The 18,775-nt window shown below is 44.0% G+C and overlaps 2 protein-coding genes across 3 annotated transcripts in view; both read left to right on the top strand.

Annotated features, from left to right (window-relative positions):
- LOC308336417 (uncharacterized protein) overlaps positions 1-18,775 on the top strand; it is a gene marked incomplete at its 3' end in the record, with an annotated part of 688,546 nt that overhangs the window by 32,114 nt on the left and 637,657 nt on the right. The gene's annotated exons all lie outside the window — the stretch shown is intronic.
- drosha (drosha ribonuclease III) overlaps positions 3,773-18,775 on the top strand; it is a 119,415-nt gene continuing 104,412 nt past the window's right edge. For both annotated transcript variants that reach the window (XM_080794084.1, XM_080794083.1), the window contains exons 1-13: positions 3,773-3,924; positions 5,077-5,803; positions 6,267-6,353; positions 6,860-7,129; positions 8,091-8,150; positions 9,060-9,390; positions 12,038-12,179; positions 12,622-12,782; positions 14,129-14,209; positions 14,939-15,025; positions 15,957-16,043; positions 17,938-18,009; positions 18,554-18,635. In XM_080794084.1, the coding sequence (XP_080650210.1) occupies positions 5,079-5,803; positions 6,267-6,353; positions 6,860-7,129; positions 8,091-8,150; positions 9,060-9,390; positions 12,038-12,179; positions 12,622-12,782; positions 14,129-14,209; positions 14,939-15,025; positions 15,957-16,043; positions 17,938-18,009; positions 18,554-18,635 (2,185 nt within the window). In that variant the 5' untranslated portion in view covers positions 3,773-3,924; positions 5,077-5,078. The remainder of the gene's footprint in view (positions 3,925-5,076; positions 5,804-6,266; positions 6,354-6,859; positions 7,130-8,090; positions 8,151-9,059; positions 9,391-12,037; positions 12,180-12,621; positions 12,783-14,128; positions 14,210-14,938; positions 15,026-15,956; positions 16,044-17,937; positions 18,010-18,553; positions 18,636-18,775) is intronic.

The following is an 18,775-nucleotide window of genomic DNA, read 5'->3' as shown; positions in this document are numbered from 1 at the left end:
GTTGAATACAGGAGGTATAGCAATTCATTGCTACGTCTACGATAAAAAAAGCTGCATAAGGAATAAAATATAGTGCCACGCGGGCTTCACTGGTCGAGAACAGTTCCCAGAAGAGACACTGTCGGACGTCTGTAGCTTGCTTCTTATAAAAATAATAAAGCTTTATTTGTATAGCACCTTTTAAGAACCAGTCACAAAGTGCTTTAACAGAAAAACATATACAGTATAAACATAGCAAGGAGGCACACAATAGAATAAAATACATTGTCAATAATGCACAAATCACATGGGTAGGGGGTTGAATGCAACTTTGTAAAAAATTGTCTTTAGGAGTGATTTAAAACGGGGCACAGACTCTGCAAGCCTGATCTCTGGGGCAGGGCATTCCAGAGAGACGGTGCACGGATAGCGAATGCCCGGTCGCCTACAGTTTTTTTGCAGCCTGATTTTATTGACAGAAGGGCCGTGCCGGATGATCGTAGCTCGCGTGCTGGAACGTAGGGGTTGATTATAGGTCAGAAATGTAAGATGGCGCAAGTCACCTCCAGGGACCTAGCTTTGAAAGTGAATAAAAGTATTTTGAAATCGATTCTGTATTAGACAGCAAGGCAGCCAATGTAGGGAGGCCAGAATAGGGGCGATGTGATCAAAGTTTCTGGAGCCTGTTAGGAGGCGAGCTGCAGCATTCTGAATGAGTTGTAACCGGTTGATGGATTTTTTTGAGAGGCAGGAGTATAGGGAATTACAGTAGTCTAGTGGCTAGGAGGAGATCATTGACGACCTTCAAGAGAATTGTCTCTGAGCTATGGAGGGCACGGAAACCAGATTGGAATTTTTCAAAGAGGCTGTTCTAGCTTAAATAGTCCATGAGCTTGGTGAAGACAACTTTTTCCAGAACCTTAGACAGAAATGGTAATTTTTATATTGGTCTGAAATTGCTCAGTACAGAGGGGTCAAGGTTTGCTTTTCTAAGGAGGGGTGAGACTAGTGCAGCTTTGAAAGAGGGGGGAACAGATCCAGAGGACAAGGAGCTGTTAATGATGGATATAGGATTTGTTGAAGGTTTGCAAGGGATATCTGGCCCGAGAGAGCAAAGGGGGGCAACGGGGGTGACAGGAGCAATATCCGCTCCGCTCTTGATTCATTGCACTGCATGTTGGATGAATTGGATGACTCACTCACGCTGTTGAACAGTTGGACGTAGTGTGTGGAAGGATCACGTTATTCCAACCAGTTCCTTTCCCCTCCAGCAGGCACCCCGGCTGGACAATGGGAGGCAGTATAGAGATCAGGATTACTGCATGTTTTTTGTGAGGGTACCTACCCTAGGGGACACGGGGAGAACATGCATGGCAACATAACTCCACACAGAAAGGCTCTTTTGCAAACGCCACCCAGGGTATGGGCACTGATGATGACGCGGAGGAGAGAACACTCCCCCAGGGCCCACAGCGTCCCATCAATTTGCCTTTTAGTCTTGCTTCGGTTGCTATAGAACCCCTGCCTGTTACTAGTGCAGGTACAAAGAGAGAAAAGAAATGATCCTGTCCTAGCTAAGGTCTATGATTTGACAGTGAATGGATGGCCATCATACTGGGAGCTTCGGGAGTACGCCACACGACAACATCAATTCTCTGTGGGCCAAGGTTGCATTATGTGGTTGTTGTCATACCTCCAAAGTTACGTTCGAGAGTGCTTGCATCATTGCATGAAGGACACTTTGTTGTGGTTGAAATAAAAAGTAAAAGAAGTTATTTATGGCACATACACGCACGCAAACACACTGGACTTGATCATCAAAGAAAATAAAAACATATGTCAAGTTTTAGATTCTGCATCACATTTCATAACTGTTTGTTATGGTGCCTTAATTTCTGTTTGAATGCTAAAATAAAAAAAGGATTCCCTGGCACATTCTGTTGATTGATCGACTTAACAATTAGAATGGAGGAATTGTTATGTATCTGGATCAAGAAGACATTTCAATAATAGGTAGTGTTGGCACTGCTGTTATCTTGACAGTGCATTGCTTGTGAATGTGATTACATTATCACAGGCAGACCGTTGCTCGATGAAAGTGTGCTGAACAAGTCAACAATGGATAAACTGTCTATCACTGTTTAAGTCGTTATTATTCTGTCTATGTAAGTGGACAAACAACACAACTCAAAGCTAATTATAAGCTACCATCCAGCCTTATTTCCATGAAGGGATGTTACATGTTATGTTGATTTGATTTGATTTAGATTTTTATTAAGGATCCCCATTAGCTGGTGCCTGGTGCCATAGCAACCAGGTTTTGAGGCAGGTTATTCCAAAGTGACAATGATCTATAAATAAATTATCTCTTTAGAAATGTATATTTTGGGCGAGGTAACACAAGCTGCCCATTACTGGAACCTCTAGTGTCATGATCATGCACAGTATACTAAAAACAATCTGTGAATTCATGAAAACTCATGACTGTTTTGAACAACACAAGAGTATATTATATTTTGCATAATGTATTGTTTCTATTGTTTGTTTCTCTATGTAGGAAATGTATTGTTTGTTTCTCTATGTAGGAAAAAAAGGGGGACCGTATTGTAGGTAGGTATAGGTAGGCCTACTAGGTATGTGCTTTTGTCTATAACATGCCCTAGCCGTAGGCTACTAAATTACTACCCATGCTGAATAAAAGTCCTGAAATAAATAATATTCTTTAGAACGGGGTCCCGAGTCCCGACGGCCTTTGCTGCGTGTCACTCCCCATCTCTCTCCCCCCATGTCCTGTCAGCCTACTGTCCTGTCAATAATAAAGGTATGAAATAAAGTGAAAGAAGACTCAACTACTGCCACAAGAGCGCAGGAATGAGATAAAACATGATCCATGATCCTTATGTCCCTGTTCAAACCTACATTGTAGCATGTGAAAGCAGTGATTTGTCATTAAACTCAATGAACAATTGTGATACATAATTGGTCAACATAATCAGTAGGGCCTACCAGCCAGCCAGCCCTAACTTTCTGCTTTTATTCAGCCTAAACAGACTAAGCCTGCCCTCTGGTGGTTGAACAGCACAGGTACAATCTGTACATTTTTTATACTGCTCAAGTTTAAATTTCACTACTTTTACTTGTTTACCACTGTACAGTGTACAACTACTATATGTAATAAATACTACTACATCTCAGAGGAAAATGTATACTTTTACTCCACTACAATTATTTTAAAACTTAAAGGTGCATTCCACTCATTTTCAACATTTTACTCTGTCATTAATATACCTTGAGCAGTTGTGTGGAAATATTAGAAACAAGTCCCCCCATTCTGTGTTTTCTAGAACTGGAGGTCTGAAAAAAATCATTCACATTGTGAAGTACATCTTGATGATGTGTGCCATAGGAGCAATCAGAGCCATATGTCGCTACTCTCAAATAGAAGTGTCTATAAATAAATGTTTTGATGAATTGAACAATGTGGACCCTGTTGTAAACAAGTGTAAGGCTTAATTGGGTCGTCCACTCATACTTTGTATTGAGTTTGTGCTTGAAATGTACTGTAATTCTGCAAACTGTTAATAAATATTTCAATCAATCAATCAATCTCCTACTCTACAGTACACCATACACTCTTGTCCTCTCCTTCTTTACAACCGGTCCTCTCCTTCTTTACCAGAGTACTCCGTGCTTTACAACATCCTCGGACTTTTTGATTGGTGCACATGTGTTCGTCTGGTTTCGTCTTCCGTCCAGAAACTACAGCCCGTGTTAAAAAAACGGCTGTAGACAGTGATAGACTATTAGCATCATCATGGTCAGGCACTAGAATACGTATATAATCCTACCGTCTGAGACGAACTGCAGGATAAGTTGTTGTTGCTGAAACCACGTTTCTTTGCTGCTAAACGGATAGTGATACTGAACCGTCGTCATTTTTGAAAGGTAAGCTTTTGCAGACCAATAAAGCATGCAGCGGCACTGACTAGCTAAATAACATTGTGGCTAAGCAATAAGCATAGCTACCAGGTAGCCCACATTTTGACGACCGTTATTTGCATTGCAAATATATCTATGCTTGATATTGTGGCATATTGTAATGCACGGTAATGAGTGGCAATAGCCAGGAGTAGCAATAATAATAATAATAATAATAATAATAATAAAATATACAATACTGCAACAATGCTATTAATAAATACCTCCTAGGTTTTAGGCTGTCCAAGTCAAATTACATACATGTGCTTGTTGTTTGCCAACCAAAAATTGCTCCGTTTGGACAACTCAATACAAAAACAGTGAGTGGACGACACCATAAAGCATTACACTTGTTTACAATAGGGCCCACCATTTTCAATTCATCAAAACATTTAGAGACGTACGGTCTATGTTTTGATGAATTTAAATGATGATTTTACTATATAGTTGTGTATATCCGTACGGTACGGATATACACAACTATATATAGTACAATCATCATAGGAGGTAAAAAGGGAAAATAAACATACACAGTGAGGGGAAACAGGGGTGGGTGGGGGATTCAGATTTTACGGGGGCCAGTTTCGAATTGCAGCTGTCCGTAGGTGCCCTTTGAGAGCAGTTTTGAAGGAGTCAAGGGATTTGCTAGCCGCAATTTGCAACTCTAGATTTTTTTACAATGGGCTGAATCTAGAGTTGCAATACCCTCCATCCACTTCCTATTCATGTTTTTTGGTTTGTGATCTCCTGGTCTTAAATGACGGTAAACTCACCAACATTGCAGCTGCAGTCCAAGCTTGAATTATCCTCTTTCAATCTGCTGTCGCTTGTTTTTCATAAAAATCCCCCGTAGAGATGTTATGAGCTACTTTCTGTCCAAAATATTCCAAGAGTGACAATATCGAGCCGCCATTTAGATTTTTGCAACGTGCCGTAAAACAAGACGTGAGGGGGAGTGCTTGTTTAATAGCGTCCCTCCCTCCCTAGGGCGTCGGCCTCTTCTTTGGGTGTCTTACCTGCGCAGTTAAGATTCTTACCTGCTTTGTTAATAATTAAGTAGAATACAATAGATTATCAAATCAGAGTCTGACCGGTGACCATTCTCTTCCATCCACACAGCCATGTCGTTCCACCAGGACCGCGGGGGCCCCAGAGGTGGGGCGCCCCCAGGCCAGCACGGCTCTACCCAGAACTACCGCCCGTGCAACCTTCGACCGCCCCCTCCCCAGCCGCCCGCTCCCCCGTACCATTATGACCCTCAGGCCCATGCCGGCGGCGTCGGCTACCACGGAAACAGTGGCTACAACATGGCCCCTCACTCCGACTTCATGTCGTACCCCCCTCCGGTGTCCTCCCAGGGTTCCGGCCCGCTCGGCCAGTGCCCGCTGCGGCCGCCCTTCCCCAAGCCCCCTGTCGGACGACAGCAGGGTTTTCCGGAACCACCGCCCAACTTCCCGCCTCCTCCTCCTCCGAGCAGCTCGGCGGGCGGCTCCTCCACGTCTGGGTCTCAGCAGGCGTCCCAGCAGGCTCAGGGCGGCTACCAGTCGTACATGATGCCCCCTCCGCCCATGCCGCACCACCCGCCCATGCCTCCGTCGATGCCCCCTCAGTCCATGGGCTACCACCACCCGCCGTACGGCATGAACTACCCGCATCCTCCTCACCCGCCGCCCTTCCCTCCGCCTGGCTTCAGCCCCGGTGGCTACGCTCAGAGCCCTGGCTCGTTTAATAAGCCTGACCACAGCTTCAGGCACGGTGGCCAGCAGGGGGGCCAGCATGGGGGACAGGGAGGCCACGGGGGCCAGGGGGGGCAGCAGTACAAGTACGAAAAGCCCCCGGAGAACAGGTAGGGCTCTCACGATTACACATTTATGTTGCCGAATGATTTTCACGCTGATAATTTGCAATGAACATTACAATTTGTATTTCTGTTTGCCTTTTTTAGGCTTCATAATGGGACAGGGCAGATATGTGACCGAATACAATGGTTTCACATATGACTAATAATAACTTGTATGTATGTATGTATGTATGTATGTATGTATATCTTTGTATATATGATATATAAAGAAATCACTGACACATTGAATCATTTTTTCCGCTATTTTTTAAATGTGTGAACATGTTTGGACATTTTTCAACATTTGCAAACGATTGCATTTACAGTAGATAGCATTTTATGTAGACATACTGTAGCACTCTGTTCTTGCTTACTGTAAGTCGGTCTAGATTTAGAGCGTCTGCTAAATGCCTAAATTGTAAAATTGTGATGATCTCGAATAATTGCGATGATGTAATGATTGTGACAGGCCGGAGAACAGGAGGTCGCCGGACCGCGGCCATCGTCAAGATGACCACAGGCAGAAGAGCTACGGAGCTGGTTGCCATGGCGACAGGTAGGGCTGCCACCAAATGTTACTTAACAATGATTTGTATTTTGTAACAGGAACATATTCATGAAAAAAAGCTGATTTCTTTTTTTGGGGAGCATGAATAAGACAATCCATGACAGTCCATGGACTTTGCTGTGAGATGACATGTCTGAAAGCCAAACATTGGAAGGGATAGCGCCCCTCTCAAAAGAATCACACACGTGTGAAGTGAGCGATGCCTCTTATCATGATTATGTAGTATGATGAATGAACGTCATCATGCATCCCTTTTCAGCCCCACATAGCATAAAAACTAGGGCACCCACTATCAACTACAACATGACATCATAGCACTTTTATTTGCCATTGACTTGGCCTGCAAATGTTTATAGACATGACGTCATGGGGGGCACAGACAAAGCCGCGCCAAGTAAAACCAAGAGTCACTTGTCCAACGGACAAGTAAAAATGTAATGCACTTGTCCGGAAACAGACAACTTAATGTCAAACCCTGCTTATAATTGTGACAGGCCTAACGACAGGCCTGGCGACAGGCACAAGATGGAGTTTTCTGGAGGACAACAGAGGAAGGAGCGGGGGAGGAGTCCCGACAGGAGTGGGAGACCAGATCCCGACAGGAGTGGGAGACCAGATCCCGACAGGAGTGGGAGACCAGATGGTGACAGGAGTGGGAGACCAGATGGTGACAGGAGTGGGAGACCAGATGGTGGACGGTTCAGGTCTGAGTATGACCGAGGCAGGAGCCCCCCACCTAGACACAGGAGCAGGGATCGAAGCAGGTACCACAGCACAAGTAGAGCAAGAGCTAGCTTTGTTTATACTGTATATAGATGGATACAATGCGTGTGTTACTGTGTTCTATTCTAATTATTGTGTGAATGTAAAGGATGTTAATGTGATACAGCAGTGTTTTTCAAAGTGGTGTACTGTGTGAGGAACCCCGTGGGGTCCTTGGAAGCGGGTCCCCGGGAAAATGATTTAATAAGATAGCATAACAATCAGTTTAACCATGTTAATCCATACATCTAAAAAAACAAACACAAATCTTTTATGGGGGTCTGCGGCCAAAATACGTATTGATTGTCCTTGACGTGAAAAAGTTTGAGAACCACTGAGTAATGCTGCACGATATGGACATAATTTCATATCTCTGTATTATGCCAAATATTGCGATATCGATATACGATATTACCGTTAAAATGTCATATTCTATGCAACATTGAAAACTAAACACATGAACATGAAAGAGGGAGAAACGGAGCAGTGGTTTATTTTCCGAGGGGCACAGGCTAAAACAGAGGGATGTTGCTGGCTTTAAAAGTGGACGATGTATCGACGATATTTTGATATTGCAATGACGTTGTCTTTTTGCGATGCTGATATTGTGCATGTTCGTACCTCGATAACGATATATTGTGCAGCCTTAACCCATTCTGAACGGGAACCCATTTTGGTGTTGGCATCATGTTATGCTTTAGCTATTGAAAAATAGCAGATCTACAAGCTCATAGCGCGCCACCGAGTGGCGCGCTACGAGCTTGTAGGTCTGCTATTTTTGAAAAATCAAAAGAACGACTGACATTTTTAGAATCTGATCTCAGGTCAGAATGGGTTAATCAGACCAGTGTGTGTCCAGTGGAAACCTCGTATGAATCTGATCTCAGGTCAGAATGGGTTAATGTGTGGAGTCATTTCAAGTGGTGCATGCTTATCTATGACTGTGTGTGTTTGTGTCGGCAGGGAGAGGCATCGCCACAGTGTCAGTCGGACTCCCGACAGGCACCGGAAGAGACCAAGAAGGTACCCGTCTGTCTGTCTACTCATACACTTGTCCAATAGTCGAACCCTAATCCCTTTCCATTTCCTGTTGTAGGAAATGGAAAAAAGAACCAGTGTTCAAGTGCAGTGGTTCCCAAACTGGGTGTTGGAAACCCGGATGATTCGCTTATTGTGCAACATTGTTGCACAACATAGAGTATAAGTGTTTACAAGGTATCTACACATTTCTAAAGCTACAGTTGAATGACTTGTAAGACCTTTTTTATTCCCAAATTGTCAAATATTACATGAGAAATAGGCAAACATTGGTAAATTAGCTGATTTACAAGCTCACAATTCTCACAGGCTCACAACGCCCGCACCGCAAGGCATTGTGAGCCTGTGGGAATTGTGAGCTTGTAAATCGTCTATTTTCACAATATTTATCTATTGGACCGAGTCAAACTAAATGTAATGACTACAATTCCAAGTGCTTGTCATACACGGTCAGTGCCTAAGTGCCTTACCCCTTATCCCTAAACTTCTTTACCTTTTTTACTATTGTCATGTCCTGACTCCTAATACCATCTTATTGTTATTAATCACTTATCACTTGCCGCTGCATGCATGCAGGCACCCTGAGGTCCTGAGCCATGCTTTTATTATGTAGAATATGTACTTCACACTAGATGGCGCTGGCAAACCATAATCCATTACATGTATAACAGTGTTGATTTCGTGGACTTCATAATCAACACTTTTGACAGCAGCCCCCCCCCCCTCCGAAATACAAGGAAGTAGGCTTCCTTGTAGTGGGCTTCCTATGCCAGATTTTCCAATACGTTTCATCAGGCTTTCATCTTTGAGCCGAATGCGAACGAAAATAAAAGCCTGGGTACCGAGGCTACATAATAACAAAATGTTTTTTTTGTTCTGATCTTTCCCTTGCAGCCGGTCGGCAAGCAGGGAGAGAAAGCGGAGCCGCTGGGGGGAAGACGCAGAGAGGGACGCCACGAGGAGGTCGGAGAGCTCCGCCAGGGAGCGCGCCCCCTCCTCGCTGCGGGGAAGGGAGACCACGGAGGAGTCCCCCTCCTCCTCGGACCCCCGGGACAGGGATAGGGAGCGTGAGGTCAGGGACCGCGACAGGGAGAGAGATGCCCTGAAGGAGAAGGAGAAGGAGAAAGGGGAGGAGGACAGGGAGGAGGATGAGCTGCTGAAGCCCGCCTGGATCCGCTGCACCCACGCCGAGAACTACTACTCCAACGACCCCATGGACCAAGTGGTACGTATGTCAGTCGCCCGAGTTAACCTTCTGTTAGACTAGAACTACAACTCCCAACGACCCCATGGACCAAGTGGTACGTATGTCAGTCGCCCGAGTTAACCTTCTGTTAGACTAGAACTACAACTCCCAACGACCCCATGGACCAAGTGGTACGTATGTCAGTCACCCGAGTTAACCTTCTGTTAGACTAGAACTACAACTCCCAACGACCCCATGGACCAAGTCACCCGAGCTCACCTTCTGATAGGGCTGTCGCCATTACACATTTAAGTTGACAATCGATTAGCCAATCCGAATAGTTTAACCGTTGCTAAGGATGGCAAGCTTTCGACACCTCATAGCTATCAGTGTTATTTTGCATGGCTGTGTTGTTGAACACATACACAGCTTAACGTTGGGAATGTTTATGTTACGTGACTCACTAACCCACTGACCCAGTTTATGGCAATAATACTAATCACCGTAGTACTTACCGTGCATTACATGAAAACCCCTGTCAGATGGTCGTTAACGTTGATTGAGTTGGATACCGTTTCATTTCCTCGTATTTCTAGTTTATTGAAATTATGTCATGCGATTATGTCATCCAGTGCATAGCCTACTTTCTTCTTCGTGTCTGGCCATCCTCTATATCACGTCTTTCCAGTGGTTGGCCAGACGAGTACTGGTCATCTCCAGTACATTGTGGGGCATAGATACATCTCATGATGTGGTCCATTGTTTGTGGTCTGCCACACATGCATCAGAAAATGTTAGTTTACATTTTTTCGTGGATGCCTTGCGGCGTCCTTCACCGACCCGCAGACGGTTCAAGGTTTTCCAGGCGGCCCAAGATTGGTCATGGCCAGTCGCAAGACATTCATTCCAGAGAGGGCGTATAGAGGCAGGGTATTGGGGTTTGATTTGATGCACCCAGTCATTATCCTGCAGGTCTCGTTGAGGATAGGGTCTAGTTTGCGTGCGTGACTTGATTTATATACCATGCAGGGCAGCCATATTCGGCGGTAGAAAAGCACAGGGCTAGTGCCGTTGTGCTCAGCGTGCTTGGGTGAGCTCCCCACTTTGAGCTGGTTAATTGGCACAGGAGGTAGCCTACTGCAGGCCATTGTTGACTAGATTTAGAAGACATTTTGAAGCTCTTGCTATGGAAATGATCGATTGTCATTTAACATGCACCTCAATGGGTGAACATCTTTCAACATGGAAACTATTATGACTATTATATCAAAATAGTAGTAAGTAAAAAAAAAACGTTATTGCGATTAGACGATTATGAAATGATTGCAACAATCCTACCTTCTGTGCCGTACTGTTCATTGCAAACTTTCACTTGCAGTTTTCAATGCTGTGAAACGCGGGGTGCATACGTTAGTTAGACATACTAAACAGTCCGACAGGCATACTAAACAGTCCGACAGGCATTAGTTCGACAACACCGTTGCTCCCGACATGCGCTGCGGGTTACAACTAACCTGTGCTGCGGGTTAAAACTCTCCCGACATGCGTGGCAGGTTAATCTCCATCCTGAGTCTCGAGCGTTACTATTTGATATGCCGTTTATGCCGCTCAGGGTGTTAAAAAGTGAAATCTCGAATAGTTAGATAGATGGTAATCTGTTGATCAGTAAAGGGGGTCTCTCCAGTTCTATTGTTACGATACCTATTGTGTCGGCTCATTTCTTTGTTTGATCACTTTCCAATTTCATACTGTGTCCTGTGCGAGTTCTCTCTCCTGATTGCATCATATTGTTGTTCTGACCTGAAAATGTATTTTCTGTTGTTTACTAAAGAGCTGGGGAGACTCACTCTATAGCAATGTTTACTTTGGGTATAGAGCTATTTAACACACAATGAATAGTGCTGTTTGTGTTGCCATTATTATGGTTTAGGCATCAGAGTACATCAGCTTCATTAGTTTTTTTTTAACTAAAAATAAATTTAGACACAGACATGCATATCAAGCCAAATTTCACTTTGAAACGTTAGAAGTAATCATCATATATTGGCATTGTGAGCTTGTCGATCTGCTATTGTCAAAATATATTTTTAAATTTTATACATATGAAAACTTGAATGTTGTCTCTCCACGGTTGACTCTGTGACAGTGTTTTTGGCAGCAGATTTTAGTTTTAGTCATAGTCTCTTGAATAGTTTTCATTTAGTTTGAGTCACATTTTAGTCACCTGGCTGGAATGTTTTAGTGTTTTCTAGTTTTCTAGTGTCTAGTTTTAGTCGACTAAATATCATAAGATTTTAGTCGACTAAATCTACAGGTGATTTAGTGGAATAAAATGTATTTTGGCGGGTCTTCATGCCGTCGTAATTTTACACTTCTGAAAATAGCCGAACTACAAGCTGTGAGCTTGTAGATCGGCTATTTTCAGCATGCAACCAACTAACCAAGTGTAAAATGACTTATACTGGATGTCTTGTCCACTAGTTCCTTCCTAACATCTTAGTCTAGTTTTTATTTGTTGACGAAATTGTCAGTATATTTAGTCTTAGTTTTAGTCATCATAGCTTAGTTTTCATTTAGCTTCGATTTAGTTTTCATCAGTGGAAAAAGGTAGTCGACGGAAATTTTTCGTCTTAGTTTTAGTCGACGAAACCAACACTGCTCTGTGCTTCCTCTGCCTCCACTCCAGGGCGACTCCACCGTGGTGGGCACCAGCAAACTGCGGGTTCTGTTCGAGCGCTTCGAAGACGAGCTGGGCCAGAGGCAGGAGCGTGCCAAATCCACCAGACCTAACTGGGACCCGCCCAAGACCAAGCTAGACGACGAACCAGGTGATTTATGCAGCCGTTTCCCCAAACACTGGGTTGGGAGGGACCCATTGGTATGGGTCCCCTTTAACCCATTTAGACCTGTGGACGATTCTACAAATGCCTTCTTTTCTGAAAAAAACCCTGTGTTTCTATGTCAGTGGTTCTCAAACATATTCATGTCAAGGACACCCAAAAATATATATAATTGGCCGCCGACCCCCCATCTGAAAATATATTGTTCCCAGAAGCAAAGATTTGTGTTAAAAACGCTCCCTCTGAAAGGTGCCGGAAAGACATGCAACAGGCTCCTAGGCTGTGGAGCGATGCTTTGATCGGTTTTCATATCGATAAACGTAGTCTTTTGGATAAAACTTCGTCCTGGGCGCTGGGTGTTACTAATGGAAAGGACGGTGAACTTCGTTCTGGGCGATTGGGGTGTTAACGTGTTGTTTCCCGTTCCCAGCGTGCAGCGGCAGTGACTCTGAGTCTGAGTCGGACGGCGAGGGTAGCACGTCCTCCAGCAGCTGCGACTCTGACATCTTTGACGTCATCGCTGAGATCAAGCGGAAGAAAGCTCACCCGGATCGCATGCACGAGGAGCTGTGGTACAACGACCCGGGACAGGTCAGTCAGCTGTTGGGGGCAATATGTGGTACAACGACCCGGGACAGGTCAGTCAGCTGTTGGGGGCAATATGTGGTACAACGACCCGGGACAGGTCAGTCAGCTGTTGGGGGCAATATGTGGTACAACGACCCGGGACAGGTCAGTCAGCTGTTGGGGGCAATATGTCCAATTCGGGCTATAGAGCAGCGTGGTCCCGCCCCCGACGAGCGGCCCCGAAGACAATTTCCCATACATTTTTCAGGTAGACGCTTCAGAAAGTATTTATTTAAAGACCTTTACGCCTCGGACAAAGCCAACTCGGCTCCTGAAAAATCAAGACAATAAACAAAAAATGTTGGGCTGAACAAATAATTCGAAAAAAAAGGGCAGGGTACAACACTTTTTAGAGTTTTTCTTTCTAATTATTAGCTTGGCCCAAAAAATTCTGTTTGTCATGATTTGTCAGGAGCCGAGTTGGCTTTGTCCGAGGCTTAAAGGTCTTTAAATAAATACTTTTTGAAATGTCTATGAGGAAAATTAATGGGAAATTTTCTTCCGGGACGCTCTATATGCATTTTGCAAACACCATTTTGGAAATAATTGGGCCCCTTCCCTACTTCCTTCACAGGTGTTACCACTAATGAAGGCTCTGTTCCTTTCTGGTCAAATAGAGTCAGGGTGCTGCTAGGGCGAATGTTGACTCACTGGAAACACTGAGTGGGTCTCAAAATGTTCTTGACTGGGTTCCAAATGGCTCCGTGCGAGCCTTAATTAGTATCATCGGTAACACCTGAAGGAAGTCGGGAAGCGGCCCGGTAGTAGGAAGTTATTCTGTGTGCATACGGTATAGCCCATCCTAAAATAAATGCGCCACGTCTCTGTGTGTACATATGTCTGTACAGTACGTCTGTAATTCACACAACTTGGGAACCGTTTGCCCCACCGACTTCAAATTTGACACACAATAAAATAAGCATGCACACACGCACGCACAGCATTTAATTCTCAAATTGCCTGCGCACTTCTGATTCCATTCCGTTTTTCCCTGTGTGCCTCAAAGGACAGAGTGTGACTCTTCACACTGGCAGGGTTTAGGCAGGGCTGTGCTCCGTGTGTGCAGCTCAGTGCGGAGGATAGAGAAAGACACCGACGGTGCTTGTATGAAGTTAATGGGTATAGTGTAGCTTCCCCTCTGCCACGGTGCGACGTTTCATTTCCACCGGGAGAGCCACCCATGCTGTCAATGTGTAGTGGTACGCATGATGTGAGTCACTAAAAAAAACATCCGCCATATGGCGTATACATTCCATTGGATTTCGTTGTCTCTTGCGATTGTTAGCTGATTGCATTTGCTGTCTGCGCAGATGAATGATGGCCCGCTATGCAAGTGCAGCGCCAAGGCCAGACGCACAGGCATCCGCCACAGCATCTACCCAGGGGAGGAGGTATGATATGCCATGAATAAATCACCCTTTTTTCTTTTTTTTTTTTACTGCATGGAATGGAACCCTGTCACACCAAGGGCAAAAGCATTATCCCCGTCAACCTCGACTGTATGTACTCTTTATGTATGTATGGTGGTTTACATATAGCCATATTCCAATCTCCACACCTTTGTCGTCACCTATGGGGGAAGTATTGAATGCATTGTATGGTGTCTGTAACCCCCTTTAAGCCCAAACTGTACCCAAGAGTAGCCATGCACAAGAGTTCCATGGCGAATCATTGGTGCACTTTGGGCTTTAAGCCAAAACCTGCCAAACCAATGATTCGCCATGCATGTTGCATATACTTATGTCCTGCCCTCTTCTGATTGGACAATATTCCTATAGAGGCAACCACTATATATATATTATATTATGTATAGGAGGGCTTTAAGCAACCAGTCGACTATTCGACTAGTCGACTAGTAAATCCACTAGTCGACCTTGCTGGTACTAGTTGACTAATTGTAGGCCTCCATATCAGCTAGATTATAGTCACCAATGTACACAGTTTTTAAATGTACAAATATCATTTAAATGTATTTTTTTATTTTTTACTTAATAGGCAGTTAAACAAGTAGTCGACTAGGCAACTAGTCAACTAGTAAAAATCACTAGAAGTGAAAAGCCCTAATGTATAGCCATCATTTATGCATTTGTAATGGCTAATATATCTTCTATTGGTCCCAGCCTGTGAAAAACTGCCGCCTAATGAACAACAACTCGGGCAAGCTGTTCCACTACAGGATCACCGTGTCTCCGCCCACCAACTTCTTGGTACGTACAGTCTCTATACATGTCTCTCTCATTTTCTGGTCCACAACTATCAAATTGGGCATACATGTATCCTTATCACACTTTGTTTAACCAGTCCGACACCTCAACAAGTCTGTTTCAAGTTGCTCCAGAGTTGACCAAATGCATAATTCTTCATCGAAAACGGAATGATTATGAAGGCCCCACAATTGCAGAAAAATGACAAAAAGAAAAGTGCAAAGCGAAGATATGTACAGAACATTCGCTGTACTTTGCAGTCTCTATTTACACCTTTCTTTGGTGTTGTTTAAATCCTTAAAAATAACGAGGCATACCCACTGCCTTAATGCGTGAATTCTAAGGCTGATATCAGTTATCATCATCTTGGTCATCGCATCGCTTAGGGCAATTTAGATCTATGTATGTTATAATATTCATTGTCAGCCACATGCAGTCCCCACCTTCACTTGCCCGCAGGTTAATATCAGAACACTGATATAGTATTGATTGCAGCTGTTACAATTCCAAACATGCAAACATGATCCGCTTGAATTACTTAGTGACTAGTATTAAAAGTAAAAAATTATTGTCTTTTTGTGTCAAATGTAGTTATATTAACAGTACATAAAGTTAACATAACATAACTATAACTAAATGCATTTGAAATTCAATGAAAAGGTTACTTTTCAGGATTCCAATTAAATGTACCGGTATATCAAAACATTATTCAGGATTTAAATTCAAATATAGTAAAAAATAGCAGATCTACAAGCTCAAAACGCGTCACTTGTAGATTGGCTATTTTTGCTACGACAGTAGTATGCACTGTGCTCTGGAGTGAGTGTGGAAATATTGTGGCCCTCTCCATCGTCAAAGTTGCCCACCCCTGGTATAAGGTATGGTGTTCACTGAAGTTCTGTGTGTGTTTGTCGTCGTTTCCTCCTCTCTCCAGACTGACAGACCCACGGTGATTGAATATGACGACCATGAGTACCTGTTTGAAGGCTTCTCCCTCTTCTCCCACAAGATTCTCACTAATGTAAGTCCCGGCCATGTCTCCTCCTCCCCCTGCTCGCTTTTCTTTGCATGTTCTCACCACGCCTCCAGATTTGGAGCGACGCCCCTCTGCGCTGTAGTTCACTCCCACTCCTGGGCCATGCGGCTCGTTAGCCCAGGCTTTTCTTGTTCTTGTGAAAACAAAACGCCTCCGAGGCTAGTAAATAAATAATGGACATTCAGAGTTTATTTGCTCTTGGATCCATCCCTTGGAAACAAGTCCTCAGGACTTTTTTTTTGGGTTACCCGTAGGCTTTTAGACCAAGTTAATGACTGTACTCTCATACTGTTTGCATTTCTGTGTAATCAAATATTTAATCAATCAATCAATCAATCAATCAATCCCTCTCCTCACCTCACTTTCAGAATCTCCTCTCCTCTCCTCTCCTCTCCTCTCCTCTCCTCTCCTCTCCTCTCCTCTCCTCTGGTGCTCTGACCTTGTTGCAATTCTTCCTCTCACCGTCCCCCCCCCCCCCCCCCCCCCGCCCTCCCTCCCTGCAGCCCATCGTGGCTTCTCAGACATTATAGAGGTGTGAAGTTATGTACTGTATCAGAGACTTCCCTCTGCAGTCATTTAGCTACCTGCCTGTAACCCTCAGGAGCGTACCCATTTTGGACTGAGGCCGATTCTAAAAAAAGCCTTCTAAATCCTGACCCAAGTAAGGTTTCTGAAAAACTTAAAATATTTATATAGCAGGCAGCATCAATTTTTTTACATTTTTGAATACTGTACATACTGTACAGAACCTCAAAAGGGGTTCCTGTCCAGAAGGGTTAAAACACCAATGGGTTTTTAGAAATTGATCATTCAGAATATGCTCCTCATTGACTTATATTACATAGTACGCTGAAACGGCTCTCAAAGTAATTTTTTCCCCTGAGCAAGCAGGTTGGCACTATTTGCTCAATGGTAAAGATTTCAGCACTGGCACATGAAACCAGTTTCAAATCCGCGGCAGAAGAGTCAACTTAAATAGTGCGGCTATAATTCAATACAACAATCAAGTACTTCCATAGTAGAATTGTGTAATTCTCAGTATGTTTAACATGTGTACTACTAACAAATAAATTGCCTTCTTTATTTAGCAAATTGTTGCCCCTGTTACCATAATTTGGTCAGTAATATTCATGCATCTCGAAAAAGAACTGTGAGGATTAGCACAGATTAGAGTTGTTAATATTTAAACAGCCCTGTGGTTAAATCGTGGTATAAAACACTTAAGCGTCTTTGGGGCGGAGAGCACAAGAGAAGGGGATTAGCGGACCCCAGGGCCCAAACAATATCAGCCGGAGTTTAGTTACTTCGGGATGGGGCAGCAAGCAAGCTAAACGCACGGTTTGCAGGTTAATCTCTTTAAAATGGACTCCTGTGCTCAGACAACGATGAGCGTCTAGCTATAGGCAGATTAAACACGGAAAGAGACGGGCTTATCTGTTTAGCGAGATTCAAGTCTCTTAGCAGTTAGAAATCCCTGGGCTTTTAAGACCTGTGAGTGCGTGTGTGTGTGTGGTTTGTAGGGGACTGGGGGAGTGACACAGTTTGTGTGCAGCCTGTTCTCCTTCTTACAGCAATGTTGTTTTTGACAGCACATTTTTGTTTAGTATAAGACAGTCTTTTGAATGAAATTCAAAAGACTGACAAGCACATTCGCACGTGGTGACGTGATGCAAACGAAGGCTGCAGAGTCTTCTCACACCTGTCATTTCTGCAGAGGTGGCCAGAGTTGACAAGAGATGAGTTTTTCTCCTGTAATGAGTTTTCCTTGAAAGGCCGTAAACCTTTCTTCCCAATCCCACGATAATGAATCACCCGTCTCCCTTTCTTATTCCCCCCCCCCGCCCCCCATCTCTTTTCTCCTCTCCTCTCATCCTCTCAGATACCATTGTGCCGCGTGATTCGTTTCAACATAGATTACACCATTCACTTCATAGAGGAGATGACGCCGGAGGTCAGTAAATCCACTCACTATCTCTCTTTCTCTCTCGTCCTTTTTCTGTCCCCCCTTTTGTTTTGAGCTCAAGCGGGCTGACTGAGTACTGACTGGCCCGGATGCCCTCAGCTGAGCTCTCTGTAACCTACACTCAGTGCTGGGGAAAAAGTACTAAAATGTTTTACTTAAGTAAAGGTATCAATACTGCAATATATAAATACTGTTACAAGTCCAGCCTTCAATATGTACTTGTAGTAAAAAGTGCAAACGTATTGGTATCAAAATGTACCAAAAGTAGAAAGTACCGTCGGCACAATACGGTACTCATTATGCAGAATGTCCCGTTCCACACATTGGCGAAGAGCGCCATGTATCATAAACCACCGAAAAAACCACATCGATGACAGAGATCTCAACGGCAGAGAATGTGTTCAGAAGCTCTGTAGATTTAGGTTTCCAGACACTGCCTGTGATTGTTGTTTTGGTCTTATTTTTCCCTATTCTATGTGTTTGCACGGGTTTGTGCCGGTAACCCCCAATGCATTCTTCCTCTTGTGCTCAGAACTACTGCGTTCAAGGCCTGGAGTCGTTCTCCAACTACTTGTTCAAGGACGTTCTGGAGCTGTACGACTGGAACCTAACAGGTACAACGATGAGCGCAGTAGAAAGCACAATCTCACCATAAATTCACGAGCACGTGAGCGCCAGATCCGACAACGTGACAAATTATGATGTGATCTTTGCATCTTTTGCATCTGCCCGCGAGCCATTGCCAAAGCATTTC

Source organism: Protomyctophum bolini (genome assembly GCF_963924005.1).
Source record: "Protomyctophum bolini genome assembly, chromosome: 21".
In the NCBI taxonomy this organism is placed as follows: domain Eukaryota; kingdom Metazoa; phylum Chordata; class Actinopteri; order Myctophiformes; family Myctophidae; genus Protomyctophum; species Protomyctophum bolini.
This window is presented reverse-complemented; position numbering and strand designations above follow the sequence as displayed.